A 23879-nucleotide genomic window follows, 5' to 3' on the forward strand; every position below is an offset into this window, starting at 1 on the left:
CTGTTGGTGATTAAATATTACCACGATTTCTGCAGATCTGATACATGCGACCTAAAGGATAAACATTTGGATCCTGAGAAGGTAGGGATGCTTTATAAACGGAATTTTATGTTATATGTTTTGACCGTGCATATACACACAACTGTCTGTTCTGCAGAGCCAACAACTTCAATAAACAGAACATTTGGCAATGATATAGAAGGCTGCAGAGGAGGGCGTAGAGGGGTTGGGAGGGAGAACAGGAAGACATGGGTGGAGATTCATTCTTTTGTACTTAAGCCTGCAGAGAAGTTTCCATAACTTACAGGTGCCAGCGACCCGACTGCCTCTCCGAGCAGACCCTCGTCATGGAACAACCCAGAATACCCACCGAGGTACCATACACCTTCTCATAGGTCACGACATTGCTCCAGAAATGGGTATCTTTGTCGGAGACAGGCTGTGCCCAATGGCACATGAAACCTTGGCATTGCTAAGTTGCTTTGTTTGCCAGGCATGATGGAACAGAGCTTTGTGTAGTTTTATTTTAATATGTTGGTAGTGAGTCATGTACCTTGTTGTTAAAGTTCTTAATGCACAGGCCATGATAAAATAAAATTAGGAATCATGGCGGAGTTTAACATAATGCTCATGTATTTTTCTATAATACAATAAAAGTATGGATATCTGAGAATGGAGCTCTAGATAAAATAGAGCTCTGGCCAAACCTACTTGTTCTAGTTTTGAATCCAGCAGGGAAAAAGTGTAAGCCTTTGTAAAGTTTAGAAGTTTGGCTGATGGGCCTTTAAGGCTACATGCCTGTGTCAGATGGTACTCGTCCGATCGGCTCAGGGCTGATATGGGACAAGAATCTGGCGTGTGTACAGCGCTCCCCATCCATTGTCCAAACAACTGTCCTGGTTGATCCACCGACGACGGGCGAGGAACGATTGTAATGAAAGTGAAGGGGGAGAGAGCCCAGTGGGGTGCTGATTCGTTGTTCTCCCCCTCCCCTCTTCATTGAGCAGAACGGTGCTGTATGTACAGAGCATGTTCATACATCCTGCTGTCATTAGTCATTGGAAAGGATTGTGAAAGATCCAATTATTGCATGCGTGTACTAAAACTTTACTTTTCAAATGCATGTAGCTGCCTGAGCTAAATGGAAAATGTTGCACTGACAAGGAAAGGCTGCACTTGACCTGCTTTACAGGCATATAAAATGCACCTTACTAAGATATGCCGTGCCCAAAGAAGTGCAAAGCAGGTCAAACATATTCCCTGAACTGCCATGTGTATACAGAAATGCAACCCCAATCACAAGGACATAGCTAGCAATCAAGGTGTCCCCCATAGTAAAACTTTGGAGTGGATCCAGCCATTGATTGCAAACAACACCATTTCCATGTTTGATCTCATTTTTATACCTGAAATAAGTAACATCAAATCATAGAATTTTTTTTAATTCAAATGGTCTATGGCGCTATACAACCCACCTATTGTTAGCCCAAAAAACTGGTTGTTCCCATTTTTTTATAGCATAGGGCAATGTGATCTATCTGTGATCTGTGCTGCACTTCACGCGCGTGTGTAGCAACAAATTGAAAGATAGGCATTGTAACACACTGTTGCACTGCAACACAAACCAGCATTGTAGGGATTTGTATTCCAATCATGTTGCTTGAAGCATCCTCCTGCCAATGTTGGCGCTATATAAATCCTGTTTAATAATAATAATAATAATAATAATAAGGACAAGTATTCCCACATTCATCTCAATGGCTGCTGAGATTTATTTTAAGAGCTTCACAGGTTTCTAGGTGTCTTGTACGGCTCAGGTGACCTTCAGCAGATTTATACATGTTAACCTTTACATCACACATATTGAAAATTAGTACTGAATCTTTATAAAGTTTGTTACCTGGGTGTCATGATGATTCAATGGCTTTGTCTTGGATGTAAAGATGAAAAATAAACAAATAAGGTCTTTTCTTGCAACTTGTTTGTACTGAGGAAAAGAATCAGCTATTGTATTGGAGCATTCAGGTAATTTGAGTTTGGCAATGGCACTGAGAGATCCCATATAACCATCACCCATACAGACTGTTGCTGCAACACTGAGACATATAACCATATAGACATATAACCATATAACCATCACCCATACAGACTGTTGCTGCAACACTGAGACATAACAAAGAATACAAATGTAAAAAGAAGTATTTTATTCATAGAATGTAATATTATAAACAGTGCTTCACCAGACTAAACATCATTTTGGTAGTGTTTACATACACATTAATATTTTGGAAAAGAGCATACGGTATCATTTGTGGGACTTTTAAGGCCAGTAAATTAAAAAAATAATAAAAAATATTTTAAAAACCTTTATTTCAATATGAAGCAAGTATATAACAATTTCCATTGAATAAAAACATACAAAGTGAGCAGAATACCCTAAGTAGACACTAAGAAGTGCTTTATAACTTGCCAACGCGTTTCGTGGAATACACAGTCCGCTTCATCAGGACAGTTTTTTAGAAGATCTATAGCATACATATATGTATATAATACACAATCCAAAAATGTATTCATAGTAACAAAATGTAAATAAACGAACAATATATATGCAAAAATTAAACAATATAACTCACACTATTGCTCACATCAGTCAAACCATCTCTTTAACCTATCAAGGATGAAGTAACAGGTTGAAAAATACAAACAAACAAACTGTTTATGAACTGGCCTTAAAAGTCCCATAAATTATATGCTCTTTTCCAATTTGTTCCAAAGAGGGGATGTGGCCTAGTGCCAATTTTTGATAGAGAATCTTCCATATCTTTATACTTTAATATTTTGTAAACAATCCCAAGCTGTGTACACGTTAGATATTTGTGGTTGGAAAGGCTCTTTCACAATCCAACGACAAACGCAAGATGCATGAATAAGCGTTTTACATACCCAATATGCCAATCTGCTCTATGAAGAGGGGAGGAGGGTGAATGAGCGATCAGCACCCCACTGTGCTCTCTACCCTTTCACTTGCATTGCGGTCGTTTGTCAGTATTCTTGTTCTGTATCGGAGCAGTAGTCTCTGTGCAGAGGTCCAACATGCTCCTTGCTAAATCAGGCTTATATCTCTCCCATTAGCAGGAAGTAAGAGGAGAGCAGGGAATGTGTTGAACCTCTGATGGGAGACCACTGCTTCCATGCAGAAAGCAGTGCAAGTTAGGTAATTTGAATGAACTTTATCTAAGCACAAATGCAGAAGTTTGCTGATGGATTTTACATGTTTCCTGTAGTTCTTTAAATTTCATCTTTTGCTTGTCAGAAGTCATTTTCAGGCTGACTTTAGGAGTGTGTTCACTGGCTGCAATCATTAGTTGCTGGAGTATATTCATTGCAAATGGGGGTAACACCTAAGGTCATCATAGTGCCTAGTACACATATCCGGGTACCATTTTGTGTTGAACTGACTGATCAATCCATATCTGAAAGAAGACCAGAAGGTTTGTTACGATTTACAATATTTAGATCAGGTCTAAAGCTTCAGCAATGATTTGGAGGAACAAGCTGACCATTTGAGCAATGCGAGCACTATGGAGCAATGGGGAGTGATGTGGTGGACAGATAGGAAATGTTTTCACTGCTTACAATTTCCTTCCTGGTGGTTGGGCAAGGTTCGTGGTGAAACCAAATGGGTGTAATGGATCGCTGTTACACCATAATATAACCTACATATCTCAGCTATTAGGAGCAAAAGCAATTGTGATCTTAAAGTCACTTTGCAGAGATATCATCTGTCATCATTTAAAACAACAACACAGGGTTATATAGCCATATATACCAAACACCAATACACAAACAGGGCAATGTTGCCCAATAAAAGGGAGGATAAAGGTCTTTTTCATTGGCTATGGGTAGCCGTAACATTAGCTCACCTGTGCAACTATAAGGAACTGAAAAATTTGCACACAACTGGAATATGATAAACTGAAAATTTGGACTTTCAAGAAGGTTTAAAAATGGACTTCTGGCCAAATTCTGCATTTCTCGCTATCCATAGTAGCACTGTAGGTCAGATGAGAGATGTTCCAACTTTTCCAAGCTCAAATGAAAAAAATTTAGTTTTTTTAAAGTTGGCTGCTAATGTGAAGGATTTGGGGGGGGTATACAGGCTTTTGTAATGCAATATATATTTTTTGCTACTTATGTATTTGTTTTAGAGAGTGTCATCTGTATCCCTCTAGGAAAATACTGTCCTCACCACTGGGGCCGGAAATCCCATTGGTGATAAGCTTAATGTCCTAACGGTCGGCCCTCGAGGACCCATGCTGATGCAGGATGTGGCCTTCACAGATGAGATGGCGCATTTTAGCCGGGAGAGGATACCAGAGCGAGTGGTACATGCTAAGGGAGCAGGTGAGATATTGCACCTCGGACCCACAAATCAGTTCTTTTATACAAATGGTCTGCATTGGAGAGGGTGGAGATAAAACTGTATACAAAAATGTTTGTGTTCTACAACAATACAAGATGTGCAGTGCAGATAGCTATGTGCAGCTGCCACCCTAAGGGAGGAAGATGGTGCATTTTCATCTGAAAATCTCCAAACCAGCCAATATCATTTTTTCATGTATGAAAGTTCTTTAAAAAAAAACTTTTTTGCCAGGTAATTTTGAACAGGACACTCTAAGATGTGAAAGTGGTGGCACCGGCTATAAAGCAGTGTTTCTCAAACAGGGTTCCGTATAGCTCCAGTGTCTCCCCAGAGGTTTGCTAGGGCTTCCTTGAGCAATGAGAATTTCAGACCTCTCAGGTCAGATTAACTGATACCAATGATCTTTTTGGCTATCTGTAAGGGTGACATTCTTTCTGCTGGCCAGCAATATAAGAGCTATTGGTCACACTGATCACCATGCTAATATACTGTGAGCTGTGTATATAGTAATTATACCAGGGCTTCCCTGAAGGCCTGAAAGGTATTTTAGGGGGTTACCCTATGTTAATAAGGTTGAGAAAGGTTCCTGTAAAAGGTCCTATATTTAGAAAGCCTGGAGATCTCTTGTTTTTTTTCAAATCTCCAATCAGCATTACCAATTAGTTTTTAGTTGCCCAGTAAAGGAATGAATAAATATTTATCTTTTTCCCCATTCCCCTGACATTCGGTGTTCTCCTCTGCTGCCGTCTGTGTCTGAGATATGGCTGCCCCTTGGGGTCTACTGGTTCTTCATTGTACAAGAGAATGGTGGAGTGAAAAGCAATGGCAGAGGGTGGAAGTGGTGCCAACTAGATAATTTCTAAAAGCTGACTTTAAAGTCCAACTCAAGCATTTTGCTTTTCATCTTTGAGCAGGCAAGGCTTACAACCTTGGTACGATTTTCATTTTTTGGGAAGAAGAAGAAAGGTGAAGGATTCTGAATTACTCATAATAGCAGACATTCTCAGACAGGTCATAAGCAGTGTAGAAAGAATGATCCTCAATGTTGCCCTTCTAAGAATGATGGACGAAGATTGGCTCTTGGCTTGAGTAGGGGCTAGGTGTACAAGAAGAAAAGTGTCAAAAGCAGAACATATAAAGTACAGATTCAGTCTTATAAAGAGACTCCTATATCATAAAAAGCCAACACGTTTTGGGTGTTCAAAAGACCCCTCTTCACCAGGGCAAGTACTGTAAGATCTGTTGAAATGAATTAACCCAAAATTATTAGATAAGAGATGATCTGTTGTATCTAAAATTAACTAATATGACTATTCCCTAGTACTCGGCATACTATAAAAGAAGAAATTAGGACTGAACTGAGCAGGTAATGAGTTAATAGATTACAAGAAAATAAAACAAGCACAAAATTTGGGGTTGTCGAGAGTAGCTGATCAGGTTCTACTCCTCACCAAAGTGTTCGGTAACGTCTAGGCTTAGTGCAGTTCACTCCGGCTCCTCCACACCATACTGGCCAGCCCGTGGCTTTATTGGTTTTGCATTGGATAAAAGCAGTAATGCTAGAACAGAAAAAATATGTATTCACTTGTTTTATGTTCACAAATAAGCTTTCTGTTACTGGATACTACTCTCTGGGTTCCTGAGATAAGGAATTGGCAAGCAACCAACTCCTGAGGTTATCTAAAGTCAAGTTCAGGTATTTTACACTCTGTATATACATGTTAGTAAGTTGCGTTGGGATAAATCAACATACAGATTTGATAACCACATAGGGTGCAATTAAGTCCAAGGTAAGCTTATAGCTATAAATCTTACAGTAACTCACTTTAGTGCATTCATTTTAAACCACACTCCATCCAAAGGCACAGCTTCAATGCACATGCATCATAGCATACCACAACACATATGAACACACAGAGCATGTGCACTTATGAAAAAAAAAGTCTGCATGTTCATTTTTTGGTCCATTTCTGTTCATTGCCAGCCGAATGTAAAATGAATGGGCCGTCTTAATGAAATGCACAATATTCTGTGACATATTGCACATCAATGCATATGCATATGGTAACTAAAGGCTTGGTTACTTAACCTTTTCCCTCCTCCAACAGCCTGGAGACGGTATAAGTTATCAGCCGTGAGCCCAGGCAAAAAACAGGTCAGCCACCATGGCCGCCTATCCAAAACAAAAGACTAACTTTTTTAAATGTAGTTTCTAAATCTTATCAATGACCATATAACTGGCTTTTTAATGTTTTAGGGCTGTGCATTATTTAAAAGTTTACTACGTTTTTTTCCTATTTTTTTATTCCCTTCCTTCGTTTTTTTTAACTGCATTTTACAAATTTTTGATTTGGCCAACACAATTCCTATTTCATATACTATTGTTGAGGTCCAGAGTATTTTGTGTACTGATCCATCCTATCTTTTTACCTAGGAGCCTTCGGATACTTTGAAGTCACAGATGACATCACAAAATACACCAAGGCCAAAGTGTTTGACCGAATCGGAAAGAAAACAGACATTGCTGTGAGATTCTCTACTGTAGGTAAGAAGCTGAAAATGAAATCCTTCTACTGGGACATTTATCTCAGCAGTGCCGGGCCCTTTGCCAAATAATGCTGCATGCATTGCATAGAAAGTGTTAAGGGAGATATTGATAGTACTAAACTATTTCATTTCTGCTGGACTCCAGGTGATAAATTCATACTGCACTCTGCATTTTACATCTGATTCCTAAAATACTCTGAGAGCTCTGAGATTTGAAGAGAGGATGGCTACATGACTATGATAGATCAGCTCTCCCCCTGCCTGATTTTCAATTTTTTAAAAAAGGGGAATAAATTAGTATTTTTTTTTTTAAGTTTTTAGAAGTGGTTTCTTCAGGCAATTTTAGGAACCTGAAAGAGCATGGTGGCAGTCTGCTGTCATCTTTGCTATCCATGCACCGATTTTGTTTTTTGATTTGGGTTGCACAGACATCATTCCTAACATTGGGCACAACCCTCTGTAGATGGGCTAAAGACAGGCATGCTGATGCAACAGCCTGTCATTGGATGATCCCAATGATGGGTTGCAAAGATGATCCCAAGGATGATGCAGCCACTTTTTTTCCCAGAGAGCTCCTTCTGATCCAAGGTCAGATTAGTTCTGACTCCAATCTGAGTCTGAATCGACTATGATCGGACCACCACTATTTAGGAGTCCAAAAACAAAGAGAATGCTAAATTTTGTTTTTTTATGGGAAATATTCTTTTCATTTCCTTATCAAGAAACACTGCCAAAAGCAATTAGCAGTTCCTTAGAACCCATCTTGTACTGATCTAGCCTGATAAACATATACGGAATAGGCTGCTATGAGCTATTTAGCTTTGATTCCACCCTTGTCATGGAATTAGGCCAATCAATATGGACTGAAAAAGTTTTTTAGCAAGCAATAATCAGTGAATAGGGCCCCGTTATTGTAAAATCTCTTTATTTTACCTCTTTTCTATCCACAGCTGGTGAAGCCGGCTCTGCTGATACCGTCCGTGATCCACGAGGATTTGCATTAAAGTTCTACACAGAGGATGGTATCTGGGACCTGGTTGGCAACAATACTCCCATTTTCTTTATCAAGGACCCCATTCTGGTCAGTGGATAATTTTTATGTCTAAAATGTATAATGTATATTATGATGCAACAATAGATCTGTTCTCAACTATAAACCCTAGAAGGGCAGAAGTTGTTGCTCCAACCTTTTTCTTTAGCTATTCACGTAAACACAGGCGTAGGTTTTGGGTCATGTGGTTATCAATGGATGGAAAGGAACATTGTTTAGTTGGCTGATGTTCTTCTTCAACAAAGATCATGTTAGCCATGTTCTAGGATTTTGGTCATATAGCATTGGACGAAGCCTGGAGCAGCACATTTTCTTGTACAAGAATATATTGCATCCATCCTATTACACTTTATATACCAATTATAACAAGCTTTCCTCTATATTAACATGTAGGTTCACTTTAAGTGTACTTGTCACCCAAACATTGCATGAGATGCCACCATGCAAACTGGTATACAGTTTTCGGGAAAGCATTCTAATAATCCCTAATAATAATAATTCACATGGTGATGGTAAAACAAAGGGGAAACAGCCTTAGATGATAGGGCATAGGGGCATGGCACACGGGGAGGTCATCCATTCCATGTGCGCTGGATGTCCACCAGCTCATCTCTTGAAATGGCTTTTTTCCTGCATTAGAAACCTTTTCTTGTCTATCATGTATGTCAGTGTTTTTGACAACAGGGTATTTTTATTAACAAGAACTGTAAAATGCGTTGCCTGGTACCTGGTATTTAAGGAAGCTTTCCGTCAAGGTACTACCCAGACTTGACCTTGCTTAGCTTCCCAGATCAGCCTGGTTTGGAAGGGTGCCCCGGTCCTTGCCCCCTTGTAATCAGAGGTAAAGCAGGCTGGGAACTAGATGCCAGGATATACCATTTGCACATGATCCAAGCTGTTTTATGTGAAACTATATTATGTTCTTTGCAGTTTCCATCCTTCATTCACAGTCAGAAGAGGAACCCACAGACCAATCTGAAAGACCCCGATATGGTGTGGGACTTTTGGAGCCTTCGTCCCGAGTCTCTGCACCAGGTGAGTGGACATCATCAGCCCTGTCTATGGCACAAAATATACCAAGATGTTTATTTGTAGTGTAATATTTGCATAAATACCTATTAGATGAGGTCTTCCTGGATCAAGCATTGCTTGTCATACATAATCTTAGGAGTAGCCGCCATTTTCCTAAACACCCTTTTACTTCAGTTAAATTGGAACTAAAGTTCCATTTTTAAGAATCCATGATCAGTTGGGTCATTATTGCACACAGGGATAGGCAATATCCCTTCTGCAATAATCTCTCCTATCTGCCTAATTGCACCGGGTTTCAGACAAAAAGCCGAGCAGCAATGAGCTCAGTGTAAGCTGTTTGAGGTCATTTGAAGGTCTAGAGGGCTCAGAACTGGCTGCCAAAGAGTCCAGTTTTATTGCTAGTGTAACCATTTCCTAAAATAAATAAATACACCAACCATATCACTAATGGTTTTTTTGATGTTCAACGAGTCAGCACTTAGCACGTGGCAGAAAACCAAAATCCACACCCTGCCCATAAGATATATTTTATTCGATATCTGTTAACATGTATAGCTACATCTGGCTTCTAATGACATTGGGTGGCTGTAACAATTTATTGACAAGAATACATTACAAGACATATACAAGGGGAAGGCTTACAATGCTCAGCCAAAATGTTAAAACTCCTTGCCTTTTATTATGTAATTCCCCATGAACACAGTTCTGACCAATCAAGGCATGAACTCCACAAGGCCATTGAAGGTGGCATCAAGAAGTTGGTAGCAGATCCTTCAAGTCACATTTATTTTATCAGACTGTCTTCGTACCAAAGTGCATCCATTTGTGGGAACAGACAGGCTAGCATTCCCACTAATCAATGAGCTATGGGCACCCATGACCCTGCCACCACTTCACTGGTTGTCCTTCCCTGTATTTCTATGGCCAATACTAACCACATCAAGTTGAGAACATCCAACAGGACCTTCTGTATGCAGAGGGGTATAAAGGGAACAATGTGCACAATCAATGATACACAGTATATATTGCAATATGTAATTCCTTTAACAAAGCTTTATTACTTGCTAATCTTGCCAGAATTACAATTTTTCCTCTTTTTTTAACATGCTATTTATTCTACAATGAAATCACATAGCAGTGTTGTCATTCAATGGACATAATAGTGCTAGATGGACCAGCTTGGGCTTCCTGTTTCACTTGCCTGATTATTGGGCATTTATTCTTCATAAGCACTTTGCTGAGTTACACACTGTGATACCTAAACACCCTTTTTTGCTCCCAGTGCCTAAAAACATGGACAGAATTGTGCAACCTGATTGGCTGCATTATGGCAGGTCATGTTAACATGGTTTTTTGTCAATACTACTTGGCTACCAACAAAAACCTGGCTAGATGGGTATTAATCACTTGCTAATGATAACCTCTTTTAAAAAAAAACAGTAAACTTTCTCCATATAGAACGTTAGGGCCCATTCACATATGTGCTCTGGGATCATGTGCAATAATGAATGTTTTTGAAGGCATGCAGTAGCACGCATACATGCCATTCATTCTTGGTACCCCAATGCACCATTGGAGCTCATTACACTGCAGCACAGGGCAACTCACCATAGTGCAGTATTATGCACTCCTTAAAAAAATCAGGTCTGATTTTTTGACCCCTGTGTGCAAGTTCTGAGGAGCCCCAAAATATACAAAGAACACAAATATAATACATTAGAGCTTACTGGTCATTAGGCTTTATTTGTCTTTATTTTACCCTGCTGATACTGTAAGTGAAACCCTTTCGCTGTCATTGTCAGGTTTCCTTACTGTTCAGTGATCGTGGCATTCCAGATGGATTCAGGTTCATGAATGGATATGGATCTCACACCTTCAAGCTAGTCAATGAACAAGGGAAAGCCGTCTACTGCAAATTCAACTACAAGGTGAGTGGCATTAGGAAACTGCCATATATGTGTGGTCTTTGGGTGTCACCGGCAGCCCACATCTGCTCCACCATGACCTAATAGTCTGTATTGATGACTCAATTTCATGGTCCATTTTCCTACCTTATTATCACTCCTCCACTATCTTCATCCTTTACAACTTCTATGGAAGGCCATGCGAACACCGACTTTCATGGAGTTGGTATGTGCATAGGGCATGTCAACCGCTCTCCATGACAGTGTTTGGGAATTTGATCGGCCATTTAGACAGAAATAACTATTTTGGGGGTGAGCTGGGTTTTTTTGTAGCCGAAACTGTAACTTATGGAGATGGGGACACCTTATGACGGCTGCTGCAAAGCATCTGTATAGTAGCAGCTGGCTACATTACATTTATATTGATGGATCTCCTTTTGGTGGTCCAGTTGCTTTGTAGAATATTGGTGCCCATGGTGGTGGGGGTATACCTGATTGAATGTAAATATATAGACTTGCAAGGTACCTCCTTAGGCTGCATGGCCATTGGTGAACCTAAAAAAGATCATACAGGGGTTGCCTAGTGGGGTTGTAATCAACTGGGCAAGTTTAGAAGTGCCCATTGACACTAAGGAGCTGTAAATCATGTCAACACTTTCTAACCAGCGTTAAGCATGACTACAGCTGATTGCAAAGACCTTACAGCTGGGCCAATCACCAGCACCGTCCCAGGAGAATAGATTTTGAACATTTTCATGTTTTTTATAGACCAACCAAGGCATTAAAAATCTGACTGTGGAAGAAGCAGACAGACTGGTGGTGCAGGACCCAGATTATGCTACCCGAGACCTCTTTCAGGCTATTGCCCAGAAGGACTTTCCATCTTGGACAATGTATATCCAAGTCATGACCTTTGAGGAAGCAGAGAAATGTCCTTTCAATCCCTTTGACCTGACCAAGGTAAGTGAGCGTTGGTCCTCTAATGGCTTGTACTCTAATAAAATGTTTAAAATGTATTTTTTGCTAAAATAAAATCCAAATAGATTATCTAAACCTTTTATATTGAAGCTTTGTGTGTCTGGTAATGGGTATTTTGTTTAAGTTTCTGTTCTGAGACATTGAAGGCGCAAACAGCAGTTTAGGTTGCCAGGTTATGACCCTTCCTCACTATGTCTATCCTTTGGCTGGAGTTTTGGTTCTATAAACCCTGCAAAATCATTTTAGAATAAAAATGTTGTACATGAAATATTATTATAATGTTTTAATATGTTTATATTTACTGGTATGTAATATGTATGTAAAATGTATTCTGAATGATGTGTTCTACATCACCAGGTCTGGCCTCACAAAGAATACCCGCTGATCCGCGTGGGAAAGTTTGTGCTGAACCGCAATCCAGAAAACTACTTCGCAGAAGTAGAACAGATTGCATTTGATCCAGGCAACATGCCCCCCGGCATTGAGTCGAGTCCCGATAAAATGCTGCAGGTCAGTGGAAGTGTACAGCATTATTCACCCAGCTTCCTAGTAATTCTGCTAAACCTCAAAGTAACATACAGCAATCAGCCAGAAGACTCAACCACTGATAGTTAAAGTGAATAACTGATTATTTTGTTACCTTGGCACTGGTCAAGGGATGGAATATATTAGGCAGCAATTTAATAGTCAGTTTTTAAATGATGATGGGTTTGGAGAATGAGACATGGGCAACGTAATGATCTAAGGGCACTGATCCAAATTTGTATGGTTAGATGGTGCTGGTCAACATCTGAAAGATGGCAGGTCTTGAGGGGAGTTCTCAGTGTGCATTGGTTTGTATCTACCAAAAGTGATCCAAGGAAAGACAACCAGTGAACTTGAGACAAGGTCATGGGCACCCAAGGTTTAATAATGTGTGTTAGACTAACAAATGTGGTCTATCGCAAATTCCACTACAAGGCAAGTGACATTACGGAAACGACCATATATGTATGGTTTTTGGGTGTTACCATCAACCTACATCTGTTCCACCAAGACCTAATGGTCTGTATTCATGACTCTCTCGTTAAAGGTCCATGTTCCCACTTTGTCATCACTCCTCCACCGTCTTGATCCTCTAAAACCTCCATCGAAGGCCATGCAAGCACAGAATTACCAAGAGCTAGTGCACAGGTGAAAGTATTTGGAAATTGTGATTGGCCACTCAAGCAAGCTTCTTTTTTAGGGATTGTAACAAAATAAGGTGTTCTGATCCCACACTTGCTGCCTAATATATCCCACCTCTTGACAGGTGCAAAGGAAACAAAATAATGATCCCACAGATGTGTTTCTGCAGCAGAAATTGTTGAAAAAATGCTATCCATGGAAGAAGGGGGGCTAAGAGGTTAGCACTCCGGCCTTTGCAGTGCTAGGTCCCAGGTTTGAATCTTGGCCATGACACTATCTGCATGAAATTTGCATGGTTTCCCCGTGTTTGAATGAGTTTCCCCTGGGTACTCTGGTTTCCTCCCATATTTCAAAAACATAGAGTTAGGTTAATTGCCCCTATAGTCATAATGACATATGACTATAGTGGGGACATTAGATTTGTGAGCTCCTTTGAGGGACAGCTAGTGACATGACTATGGACTTTGTACAGCGCTGTGTAATATGCCAGCGCTTTATAAATTTAAGATAATAAAAATAATAATAACAGGCATATTGGGGATTGTGAATCTGCTGACGAGTCAAGGTGCCTATGCTGATCCCTCTCCACCACTGAAAGTGCCTACAATGCGTACGTAAGTGTGAGAATTAGATCATGGAGCAATGGAAGAAGGTGGCATTGTCTGATGAATCACGTTTCTATTAGACCATGTGGATGGCCAGGTGTGAGCTGTGTACCTGGAGAAGAGATGGCAGAAGGATGCATTATTGTAGCAGGGCAGGTTGGCAGGTGCAATGTGACGTAAAGCATCTGCTGGTAATATCTTGGTGCCAGATACAACTGGACTCCCTTGAAGGTTTTGTGCAGTCTGAGCCTCAAAAAGTCAGAGCTCCTTTGGCAGCACAAGCTATACCTGTGCAATTACCTAAACAATCGACAGGTGGTTTCAATGCTTTGGTTGATCAATGTGTATAGTTATGTCTTAATGCCATCTTGTGACAAAATTGTGTATGACTTTTTCAGCAAACTAGTAATAGTGGCAAAAACTGCCCAACATCTTTTTGGTGTTTTGTTATTAATATCAACCTGCAACAAGAGATATATTGGGGCTGTCAGTGCTGATCCCCATTTGAAATTGCTAGTTGCCTGGCCTGGGTTACGTAGATAACTCATGACTTCTGATTGGAAAACTTGTTGTGGGTCAGTGACTCCAAATGTTGAATATAGAAGTCCAGCATGACAGTCCGGCAGATAGAAGTTTCAGAAGGTGATGACAGTAATGGAAAGCTTGCATTCAGCAGTGTGAGCTGCACTTTTGCTTTGTTGCTTTTTTTCTACCAAGGACAATTTCTGGGGGCCAAATACCCAAACTGCATTTGGGTGATACCGGAGTTCCGTAAGGAAACCCACACGATGGGGAAAACACATTAAACCTTGACGTGTTTGATCACCAGATATCATTGTATGGTTTGCAGGGCCGTCTGTTCTCCTACCCGGACACCCACAGGTATCGCTTGGGGCCAAATTATCTGCACATTCCAGTTAATTGTCCTCGGATAGCCAAGGTCTGTAACTACCAGAGGGACGGTCCAATGTGCATATTTGCTTCTCCAAGTAAGAGCACCACTACTATATTATTATTATTTTATGTTATTATTCAATTGTGTACAAACTTTTTATTTAAATGATGCCAAAGTATTTAGGTCAAGAAAGTGTATATATTACATGCTATGATCTGAAGAGTTTTTTTAGATACTAAGAATGGGCTTCTCCGGGTACCCATCTAACAATAAATCTATGGCCACAATATTATCTTCTAGCTTTGAGGAGGGTAGGGAATGGTTAAAGCTGAACCCCAATCTTCCCTTTAATAAATCTGCCCTGTGGCCTTCCGTTAGTCTTGCACAGCTGTACCAGGTTCTCTCCTGTACTGAAAATACTTTGATATCGGTGCATTCTCACAGTGTGCATTAGAAAGTCAGATGGAGCCGCCCTGTTTCCTGGCTGGAGGATGTCAGTCATTGTCTAGCTCTTTCCTCCCCAGACTGTCCCTGGCCCACTCCTATCATTTGTTAAATTTCAGATTTTTTATTCCTAGAGGCTCAGCATTACATGAGACATTACCTAGGGCACTCTGCATGCAAAAAAAGCCTGGCTAGGAACACCAACTCCTCCACACTGACATCCAGCCATCAAGGCTTTTTGATGTTTGCATTTTGCAAAACTTCTTCCAAGAGCCAGACCATTGCTTTCATTGGAGCTGAGGGCTTTGGAGAGGAGAACTGATTCAAGGTGTCACCAGCCATGATCTGCCCGCATTGTATAGAGAAGCCAAGGGCACACAAAATCCAATTAATGACATTACTTGACCTACAGCAAAAAGTTAAATAAAACTTGTCATTAGCATATTGATGGATGAAGTAAAGAACCAGGGCAAGATAAATGCAGATTAAACATTTTTTTATCTCTCCTCTATTTTTTCATAAATAGATCTGGCCAGCCACAGCCATTACTTTCCATATCTCCAAATCTTTGCAAGATTTCAAGGATAGCATTGTCCACAGTAGACTTTCTATTTTGTGAGCCGTACCCTTTAATTTGGTAACTGAGAGACATCCTGAGAGATGGGATTAGAACACAGCTTCCCTCCGGGATTTAAATTTTTTTTTTATCTCAGCTTTTATGCAGAAAATGTATAACAGTCATAAGACTCCTGACATTCAGGGCGTACAGTACTCGGCTATTTTTTGGTGTCACATGCTGTGATATTGGGTACAAAAATATAATCTGCCTCTCACACGCTGAGATCTGCTCTTATCAGCATTCCTGTCGGTAAAGGGGAACTGCAATTTAAAGCAAAATCCTCCCCTGTCTGCAGGTATATTCTGTGGCATCTCCTGGCAGTTATTGGAAAAGCCATGGTGGAGGGATTCCCTAAAGCAAATCCAAACCCCGGAACAAAAATGTCACATACTGCAGTTTACCAGACCTTCAATGTAAGGGTTGCAATCATTTTCTTTATTTCGCCTGAGGGGTCCAGCCAGTAACACACTTCCTGTCTTAGGGTGACAACCCTCATGCATTGTACTGTATGCAGGGCAACATTCTCAACTTCGAACAGGAAGCGTGTCCGGACAACAGAATACCTCTTGATACTTGAACATCTCCAAAATGTGCCCCGACCTGTCCTCAGAGACCACCAAAATCCTTGTACACGCTCTTCAAATTCTCAATCTTCATCTCCCCAATCAAATTCTGTGCTTTGCCTTCATTTCCCTCCACAGTTCTTGTTCCACTTACCTTTCTGACCTGATAGAAAAATTCTCCCCTAGCCGCTCTCTCTGCTCCTCCAATGACCTACTAATGACTTCCTCACTCATAACCTCATCACACGCACGGCTACAAGACTTTTCTAGAGCTGCTCCAACTCTCTGGAATGGTCTACCTCGTCCTATTCGGCCTGCTCCTACTTTCTGCTCATTTAAAAGAGCGCCCAAAACCCATTTTTTACCCGTTTTTTCCATCTCCTAAAGCCTCACTACTTTCCAACATTCCATATCCCCTTCCCATTGTATGATACTTCCCCCACCTCTTAGATTGTAAGCTTTTCTGGGCAGGGTCCCCTTCTCCTACTGTCTGTCTGTCATTTGCTACCCCTATTTAATGTACAGTGCTGCGTAATATGTTGGCACTGTTTATCAATAATAATAATATTAATACATTCAATGGTAGATTGAAAGTAGATGGGGCAAGGTGATTGTTTGGGGGCGCCTATACTTCACAAGCACCCCTCGGAAACTTATAACCCTCTACACCTGGCTCTATATACTGTGTGTGGCTTTTCAGGGGTCTGCTAGGAACTCCACAGAGGGCAAATTTTGCCGAGCCCCAGACAGGACATGGCAGTTAGAGGGTACAATTGTCTGCATATGAAGTCTGTATTTGTATGTAGAGAAGGAAGGGTGGAGGAAAGAGTTGAACTACCGTTAGTCTTTAAAAGTGAATTCCAGATTTCTTTTAGATAGACTGAGAAGTGTAAGAACCGCCTGCTTTTGTTTGGGAGATTTTCTTCTATTTTGTGTCCCACAGGATAAACATAGTAGGTAGCGTGCACTAATGCATGGTATAATTTATGAATGAATAAGCCAGTAAGTAGAAAACACATCAAGGTCACTTGTGATAATTGTTGTATAGCTTGATCCATTGTTAAAAGACTTGCCTGTTCCTGAGATTCAACTATATTGAAGCATTATTCTGCATTTCAGAAGTGTTCATTGTCAGGCCAACACTATTGCCTAGGTGGGTGATAGAAAGAGTCATACAGAGTTTTATGTTATAGAGATTATTCAGAGCATGTATCTTGTCTGTACTTACCTATCTTTAGGAGCCAAGCAGTGACCATAGCAGCCATAACATGCCCAGAAAAAGAAGACAGCAACAGGTTATTTGTAAATGATGTGTATAACTTCCAATTTATCTCAACATTTCTATAGGTCACTTGCCAAACTATTATCCAAACAGCTTCACCCCTCCTCAGCATAGGCCCAACCTGAAGGAGAGCACCTTCCAATCTACTGGAGACATCGACCGCCATGACAACTCTGAAGAGGATAACGTGTCCCAGGTAATGGGGAACCAGGTTTTAGGTTTTGGAAACACTTTTGTATTGCACATAGAAATCGATATTTGGGAAACTCAAACTAAGAAAAAAAATATGAAAGAATACGTTCAATTTAAAAAAGTTTTATGAGTGTTTTTGACTGAGGTGGCAATAAAACATTCACTCAAAAGCCTTAACCCATAAAGTGGAACTGAAGTCATTGGTGTGGTTGAGCTTTTGCCATAATCAGACAAGTTATGGTTTTTGTACGCACCCTGCTGCCACGGCAGACCCAGATACCCATCAGCTCTGCAAGCCACTATCCTTGCTTCTGACCCACTTTGGACTTCTGGGTCTATGGCAATTGTATTCAGTCATTGAACAGCCACTGGTGATGTAACTGTTACGTGTTCAGGATTCACATAGACTCTGACAGCTCTGTACATAAGAGGGGGCACGAGTGCACCCCAAAGCAGACCTAAACTAAACAAGCAAAAGCAAAAAGAGCCAGGAAGACCTCTTGGTGACTTTTTACTTTTTTATTTTAGGTCTACTTTAAGGTGCAACTGTGCCTAGTCTATAGACACTTAGCGTCTATTTACCATTTTCACCCAAGGGCAGTGAATTTTGCAGACATTAGTTTGGCATATTAAATATGAGCAGACTATGTGGTCTGTATACAAATGGACCCAAGATTCACCAAGCTTTTACCCATAATTTACATAATTTTTTTACACTGATTTCATAGTTACTTAGTTACATAGTAGATCAGGTTGAAAAAGACATAAGTCCATCAAGTTCAACCACTAGGGAAATAAACATATCCCAGATATAAAACCCCATAAGACATAGTTAGTCCAGAGAAAGGCAACAAAAACCCTGGTACAATTTGCTTCAACAGGGGAAAAAAAATCCTTCCTGATTCCATTAGGCAATTGGATCTTCCCTGGATCAACAGTCTCTGTTATCTTTACTTTAAATCCTTAATACCCAGTTATATTCTGTGCTTCTAGAAATCATCCAGCTTTTTCTTAAAACAATCTATAGAACTTTGCTTAAACTACTTCCTGAGGGAGCCGATTCCACATTGTCACAGACCTTACAGTGAAGAATCCCTTCCTTATCCAGAGATTAAACTTCTTTTCCTCCAGTGGCAGAGTGCCCTCTTGTTCTTTGTAGTGATCTAAAAGTGAATAATGGAGAAGAGAGTTTTCTATATGGACCTTTTATATATCTATACAGGGTGATCATATCCCCTCCTAAACGTCTCCTGATCATGTCCCCTCTTAAACTATTTAGACCTTGAGTAAAAGTTGATTCACACACTTTTGAATTGAATCCAGTGTGAACAACATAGACATTTTGGGAAGAAATTGGGTGAATCATGGGTGTAAACCCCATTGCCACAGCAGAACTAAGGTTTTCAATGGCATGCCTGTTTGTTTTGTTGGCTGCAGCATCAGGTCGGTTTGTTCCAAATTATTCCCAGATGCTTTCACCCAAGAAAATGCATTAGTGAATCCTTGTAAACATCAGCCTGACCTAATATTTCTGACATCTATCCAGAGTCTGTTATAACGTCTGTCCTGTTTGTACTCTTAATTCAGACCTGGATTTTAACATCCTTCTGGCTTTTGAATATTTTTGTGTGTGACTTTGCTATCAAATGCCCAAAAGAAGAGGCTGTTGCCACAAAATGTGTCGGGACCTTGTAGTTGATAGAGTTCCATTTTTGCTATGTATTATATGTGTGACATATTGTGATTCCAAAGCCAGGCGTTTGGCCTTTTATTGAATAAGTGTTATGTAACGTCTGTATTTATTATTTTGGAAATAAAAGTTGTTATCTTCTTATATATAAATATATCAGTAATTTCCCGTTTGGGTCCATTCACTTAGAATAGGACTATTCTTCCTAGACTTAAGATCCACCCAACTTTTATCCATAATTGACACATTTATCACATTGCTTTTAACTGGAAAACTTATTAATCTTGAGTAAAAGCTGATTCACACACTTTTTATTGAATCCAATGTGAAAAACATGGACATTTTGGGTAAAAATGGGGAAAATCTATTACCTGGCCATATTCCTAGGGCAGAACTAAAGTTTACAATGCTCCCTTCCTGTTCACCAATGCAACATGCACATGCAGTAACATCTTTGGGTGGTCTTCTGGCTGTGGCATCCTTGGCCATTCAACAGAACTTCCATGTATGTGCATATCTTCTAAAGAATCTAAAGAAACAGAAAACAAAGAAGCTTTTATTTGTCCACAGTGGAAGCAACTATAGAGGTCAGTGAAGTTTATTTAAAATATGTTAATATTTAATTGTACTTAGCCTAAGCTCAAGTGTACTTTAAAAACATGCAGCCAAAAAATACCACACCCCAAGGAATATATCTCCACTTGCTATGGTATACCTGAAAGCAAGCGTCCAATAAAAAACAACAAATTTGGAAAACCTAATCTATGTGTACGATAAGACAAGACAACACTACATATAAAACAATACTAAAATGGAACATCATTATAATCAGTGTCTTGTTTGGTTTTAGACAAGAGAGTTCTACAGGAAAACCCTGAGCCCAGAGGAGCGCAAAAGACTATGTGAGAATATTGCTGGCCACCTTAAGGACGCCCAACTATTCATTCAAGAGAGAGCCGTAAGTCACATGATCAAAGTGATGACTCTAAAGACCTCCTAGATTGTAAGCTCTTTGGGGCAGGGTCCTCGCTTCCTTCTATGTCACTGTCTGTATCTGTCTGTCATTTGCAACCCCTATTTATTGTACAGCACTGCATATTATTTTGGTGCTATATAATATATTATAATAATAATAATAATAATAATAAAAAAAATAATAAAAAAAGATTATGATCCTAAAGAGAGACAATCTAAAAGGAAATAGCCAATAATTTGCCCTTCCTTCTGAAAAACCATCTCATGGGAGAAGAATAAATATAATAATAATATATATATATATATATATATATATACCGTATATATATATATATAAACAAGTTTTTTGTAATTGTTTTAGTACATTATTGTTGATTAAGGTTTGGTTGACAAAAAAAAAAAAAAAAAAAAACACATACAAAGCTTGTTCAGCACTCCCTAGTGATTTTCCAGGCATTTTTGATGCAGTTTTGGTGCACTTGATAGTTTGCCTTGGCAAAATACCTCCCATCAGAACCCCCTCCCAAAATCAACTATTCTTAGCATTGTATTTATAAAGTCATCTCTTATCAATCAGTCTGCGGATCATTCGCAGTCATTCAAATCCCTATGCATTGCTCATTCTAACACTAATTATTATTATTAAGACTCATTCTTCCACCTGGTGGCTTATTACTTCAAAATGGCAAAAATTCTAACTCTTTTGAAGAAAAAATGGCCAAATTGACAGGTGTTTACCTCAAAAATCACCCCTTAGTAGGTAAAACATACACCTAAAAATAGAAAAGTTGGAATTAAACTTACCATACACGCTGCTTCAGCTGGGCATGACTGTTCTTGCAAGAAAGATTCCTGTAGAATACACAAAATCTCACAAAAAGATGATCCAGGTCGATGCAGGAGTCTTTCTGTAAGATTTCAGCTACTTTGCAGTCCATGGGAATTAGGGTGAATGATGATGTCCTCCTCGCCTATGTTCTGCAGATAGAAGGTAGGTGAGTATAATTACAACTTTGTTCTTTTTAGGTACATTTTTCACCTACTAGGGGTAGACGATTTGTGAAGGTGAGGAGGAAGGTCAACTTTAATTATGCTATGGATCATTTTGATTGTTAGTATTTACCAAAGACTAATATGAATTGTCTTGTGAATCCCGATCCTTCTGTGTTCCAGGTGAAAAACTTTAACGACGTTGATCCAGAATATGGTGCCAATATTCAGGCCCTTTTGAACAAGTACAATGCCGCCAATGGGACAAAGGTAACAGTTATTGCCTTAACTATGGGTTCAATTTATCCAAGATGGTCATCTAAAAGGTGAAGGGACCCCATAGCAGAGAAGATTGCTCCAAAATCTGAATAACTGGGTCAATCTAGTGCAGCTTTTCTCGAACTTATTAACATGGGGGAACTCTTGAAATATTTTTCAGGTCTAGGGGAACCCCTGCTATGAATACTATATTAGTTCACAATATATTAGCATGGTGATTAGTGGGAAGAATGTCACCCCTACAGATAGCCAAAAAGATCATTGGTGTCAGTGGTAACTGAATTGAGAGGTCCAAAATGCTCATTGTTCAAGGAACCCCTAGCAATGTTTTAAAGAGCCCTGGTTGAGAAACTCTACCCTACTGACTACTCTACTGACTCAACTGAATTGCTCCTTGCTGTTGCACTCATTTTATTTAACTTCTCAGAAGAACATACTGGTATGTGCATTTAACATCTGAACATAAGACCTTTAAAAGCCCCAAGACTGCTGTTGGGTGCCACCATCTTGGATGTGATACCTGCAGTCTTAGAGATGTCCCTCAAGTAACATTTTAGAGTATTCCCCTTTGTTCCTCCTCCAGCAGATGCTGAAAATTTATGTAGGGAGGCAGGGAGAGGGTTGGAGGAGCTTGGACAGAACAGAAACTGTTTAAACACTTCCAAAAGAAGAGAAGACTAGAACATGCTAGGAGGAAGGAGGAGCTGACTCTTCCTGGAGTAGTCAGCAAGTTTAAAGGCACATTGCAGGAGATAAATATAAAAGATAATAATAATTATTTAAAAAAAAAAAATGCAAGTAAGCATTTATAATATTTGGTTTTATGTGCTTTTGGTGCAGTATTATAGTAGGTGACAGGGTCTCTTTAAACAAATCATCTAGTCTATTGGTAAAACTAAACCAAATACCTCCAGGGTGACAGACAGGAACAGTGCCTTAAATTTACCCTATGCACTGAACCAATCTTTACCCAATGCTGCAGAACTAACCCAGAGCCCGGGCCCAGGCGCCAAGCCCATCATTTAATTCAGTACATATGTATGAGGATGTTGTTGAGGCATTACGAGATGAACCGGTGCCGATTTTTAGGTAACTGTAAAATTGGGAAACTGCATGGCTCTTGGCATGCACTATAGTTGGGTATTAACAAATATAGAATACAGAATCACAATTCTGTTATTGATGCCCCTGATTCAAAGGGGGTGGGGTGTTTCACAGCTTAAATCAGATTTTCAATTTAACCCTGAGGAACCCTTGAAATTATGGGTTTCCTGGGACCAATTTATTGGGGACCAATAGGGAAATAGACTCTTACATTGGTGGCCATTGGCCAGTGGAAAGAATACCGCCTTACAGTTGTGGCCACAATGCTATTCCATATGGCTTTGTGTCTATACCAATGGCATTGAATATGAGGTCAATCAGCCACAGTTCCAGGAACCCCAGGAATTCTTGGAGGAACCCTGATGTTCCTCAGAACCCTGGCCATGTTGGCTTAAGGTGACCCTGGGAAGAGCAGGTCTCTATACATCCAGAACTGCACAACCCGCAGCAGCTGGAAGCAGCAAGGTGGCAGGATTTAAATAATAATTCTACATATTTTTTCCATTTCTTGCAGAAACCGCTCCATAATTACACTTCTTACGTATGTCCCAAGGCACAGTAGAGGACAAGAATCTTCTAAGGATGGAAAAAGGAAGTTGTATTGTTTCTACAAACATTTCTATAAATAATCATACTGAAAGTTTTTGTTAATAGCAGGGATAAAATAAGCCTCTCTGGCTCTAATTCGGGAGTCAGAGAGAATGGGTTGGAATCGCCATTGGCTCTTCATTATATTCATTGACCTGTTTCTTGGTGCCAACTAGAACAGGAAGTGGTGGGGCTTGTTCCCAAAAAAGGTAGTTAAAAAATACATAATTGTTTTTTAGTATCATCTGGAACATTGAGACCCTCTTTAAGGGTTTGATATGGGGGAATCCCTCCCGCTTCCTGTCTAGGTGATAGGGTCATACAGAGCCAGGAAATCTCCTTTTAATGGGGAAACTCTATTGGTAAACCTTTAACTGTTTCTTACTCTATATAAAGTTTATAATAAAAATGATTTAAGATTGGCATTAGAGATCTCAAGGATAATTTTGTTTTAATGTATGAATGTTTATTGTATTTTTGTCCAATCATCATCCATGTTTTTTTTTTAAATTATGAAATGGAAAGCATGAAATAACTAGTGTTGGTGTTCG

The 23879-nt window shown here is 39.8% G+C and overlaps 1 protein-coding gene and 1 long non-coding RNA gene across 2 annotated transcripts; one reads left to right on the top strand and one right to left on the bottom strand.

The window, feature by feature from the left end:
- The first annotated feature begins 235 nt into the window (after positions 1-235).
- Positions 236-23753, top strand: LOC140338071 (catalase-like). Its single transcript, XM_072422111.1, has 13 exons — positions 236-374; positions 4233-4404; positions 6858-6968; positions 7921-8051; positions 8952-9056; positions 10856-10981; positions 11726-11917; positions 12293-12445; positions 14558-14696; positions 17576-17706; positions 20243-20350; positions 21541-21627; positions 23255-23753. Exons 1-13 carry the CDS (start codon positions 348-350, stop codon positions 23300-23302), a joined length of 1530 nt encoding a protein of 509 aa, XP_072278212.1. The 5' UTR covers positions 236-347; the 3' UTR covers positions 23303-23753.
- On the bottom strand, positions 2190-6025 carry LOC140338073 (uncharacterized). The gene is made up of 3 exons (XR_011922178.1): positions 5875-6025; positions 5352-5519; positions 2190-3473 (listed from the first exon to the last, which is right to left on the bottom strand). It is a non-coding gene; the product is annotated as an uncharacterized lncRNA (long non-coding RNA).
- Positions 23754-23879: the final 126 nt, after the last annotated feature.

The sequence above is a fragment of the Pyxicephalus adspersus genome, chromosome 9 (genome assembly GCF_032062135.1).
Source record: "Pyxicephalus adspersus chromosome 9, UCB_Pads_2.0, whole genome shotgun sequence".
Classification (NCBI taxonomy): domain Eukaryota; kingdom Metazoa; phylum Chordata; class Amphibia; order Anura; family Pyxicephalidae; genus Pyxicephalus; species Pyxicephalus adspersus.